Raw genomic sequence first — 2,630 nt, 5'->3', positions numbered from 1 at the left:
GTGCCTTTGGTAAATTCGGTGCGTTTCAGATCATAACGATGTTTTCTCTTAGAAATCTTCCTTCACTTGCACCGATTGTCTCGGCCTACGCATTATTGACGGGATACATCATGATGATCAAACCATTTCTTGATACAACAATTCCACCTCCGCTACAAAACTACATCATCGCTTATATCAACTCTTTCTTTATCTCAACTCCATCGACTCTAACACTCATCATCGATGACCAGATCAAAAATGGAATGTACAACGAGCTCTACGGGGCTGCTCAGGTTTATTTGTCCACCAAGATCAACACCAACGCGGAAAGGCTAAGGATCTCTAGAGACCGCAGTGAAAAAAACGTCAATTTAAACCTCAGCGTAGGAGAAGTTGTCTCGGATGTCTACCAAGGCATTGAGCTCAAGTGGCGGTTTTGTGTTAACAGTAAGAAGAGCAATATGGTTCACGATTTGGGGGAACAGTTTAAGCTAGACCCCGAGAGGGAAAGTTTTGAACTTAGCTTTGAAAAGAAACACAGAGACTTAGTCTTGAATTCTTATGTACCTTACGTGGAGAGAAAGGCAAAGGTGATCAACAATGAGAGGAAAATCATCAAGATGTACTCCTACTGTAACATGTATTCAAAATGGCAATCCGTGAACCTCAAGCACCCCTCAACATTTCACACCATGGCTATGAAAGAAGAGCTCAAGCGTTCTGTGATGGGAGATCTTGACCGGTTCATTAGAAGGAAAGACTTTTACAAAAGAGTAGGGAAACCTTGGAAAAGGGGTTACTTGCTATACGGCCCACCTGGGACTGGGAAGACTAGCCTAGTTGCAGCTATGGCTAACTACCTCAAGTTTGATATCTATGATCTCCAGCTTGCAAGAGTGAGGGAGGACGCTCATCTAAAGAGATTACTTCTCGGTACTACGAACAGCTCGATTCTTTTGATAGAAGATATAGACCGCGCCGTGGATTTGCATACAAGGTTGCAACCTAAGACTCATGAAGATTCTAAGGTTTGGTCTTCTTCACATTAGTAATTTTATTTTCACTAAAAACTACCATTAATTTATAGATTATCACGAAATGCTTGCAACCAATACGTGGATCCTTGGTGGATAGGGATCAGCAACGTTGACGTTATCAGGGATCCTCAATTGCATAGATGGGTTATGGTCGAGCTGTGGAGACGAACGCATTGTAATCTTCACCACAAACCACAAGGAGAGGCTCGATCAGGCATTGCTTAGGGCAGGGCGTATGGATATGCATATTTACATGGGACATTGTTGTTTTGATGTATTCAAGACTTTGGCGTCTAACTACTTGGGATTGTCTCCCGATTACCCTCACCATCTCTACCCGGAAATCAAGCGTTTGATTGATGGAGAAGTGTTGACTCCAGCTCAAGTTGCAGAGGAGCTCATGAAAAATGAGGATGCTGATGTGGCGCTCGAGGGTTTGGTTAAAGTTCTAAGAAGGAAGAGGTCAGAGTTGGAAAAGTATGATGGTGAAATTTAAGGAAAAGATGGAGAAACTGGAAAACGATTAATGAACCCGGAATTATAATTCATTTTGTTAGTTACAATCTTGATCCAAACAAATGCTACACAATATATAAACCATGTTTGTTAATTTTTCATGTTAGATTGTATAGAGTCTAGATTTTAAGCTTAACTAGATTATGACCCGCGGTACACCGCGGGGCAAGTTTTTTTATTTTTATTTTTTTGCTAATGTACTATTTTAATACTAATTTTGCTAATGTACTCTTTTATTAATTTTAGTGATTTAGCATATAATTTGTGGTTTACCACAACAACACTTTTTGTTTAAAACAATATTAACTAAATCAGTTTGATCGACAAATTATATATTTGTGTTGTTAAAATAGTAAAATAAAGATTTGACCTGTATTGAAGTATCATATTAATGATATTTTATTTTTTAGTATTATCAATTCAATCATGTAATGTCATATAACTCATTATTTATTATAACTCATTTGTGTTATTTTGAAAATTTAATGTTTAAATATTCATAATTTTAAACTTTTTATTAAGTTTAGATATATCAGTTATAAATTATAAACTTCTTAAAATTCTATAAATTACTATATATGTATGTTGAACACACACTTTTTATATTAATTGAGTAATATATGTTCGTTTTAAAAAATTCAAATCACAATATATGCAGGAAAAATATACATTTTTATTAACTTTATGTATTATATGATGATTCACTACATTTAAATTTTAAAATCAATACAGATGATAGGAGAATATTTTTTTTTAATATGAAATAAATCTTCTAAATATCTATATTAATTATAGGATATTATATATATGGATATTTAAAATATTTTAATTCTATTTAGTTATAAGGATAGTAGAAAAAATTAACTATACTTGTTTGGATATGAATATAAGCATTAATTGCATTAAATGTAAAAAATTTCCAAAATGTATTTTTGAGCAAAAGTTGCTGCAAAAATATAGTATAGATTTTGTTTGGATATAGGGATGATTATTTAAAATTCTAAAGAATTCTAGGATTTGATATATTGTATTTGCGAAACAAAAACGAACATCAATGATGCCTGGCATTTACTTTTTTTTTTTTTTTTTTTTTTT

The 2,630-nt window shown here is 33.7% G+C and overlaps 1 protein-coding gene across 2 annotated transcripts; it reads left to right on the top strand.

Annotated features, from left to right (window-relative positions):
- Positions 24–1,522, top strand: LOC104735822 (AAA-ATPase At5g17730-like). 2 transcript variants are annotated; one of them, XM_010455675.2, is made up of 3 exons: positions 24–191; positions 264–1,010; positions 1,117–1,522. In XM_010455675.2, exons 1-3 carry the CDS (start codon positions 39–41, stop codon positions 1,513–1,515), a joined length of 1,299 nt encoding a protein of 432 aa, XP_010453977.1. In that variant the 5' UTR covers positions 24–38; the 3' UTR covers positions 1,516–1,522. The 2 variants fall into 2 exon arrangements, with proteins under 2 accessions (XP_010453977.1, XP_010453976.1); XM_010455674.2 differs by having other exon boundaries at positions 24–1,010.

This window comes from Camelina sativa, chromosome 13, assembly GCF_000633955.1.
Source record: "Camelina sativa cultivar DH55 chromosome 13, Cs, whole genome shotgun sequence".
Taxonomy (NCBI): Eukaryota; Viridiplantae; Streptophyta; class Magnoliopsida; order Brassicales; family Brassicaceae; genus Camelina; species Camelina sativa.
Note: the sequence above shows the minus strand (reverse complement) of the source record. Positions and strands in the feature narration are given on the sequence as shown.

Bases quoted from the DNA above. Each gene is read 5' to 3' on its own strand.
- LOC104735822 (XM_010455674.2), top strand. From the start codon at position 39: ATGTTTTCTCTTAGAAATCTTCCTTCACTTGCACCGATTGTCTCGGCC. The intron at 1,011-1,116 runs GTTTGGTCTTCT...CTTGGTGGATAG, and splicing joins AGACTCATGAAGATTCTAAG to GGATCAGCAACGTTGACGTT.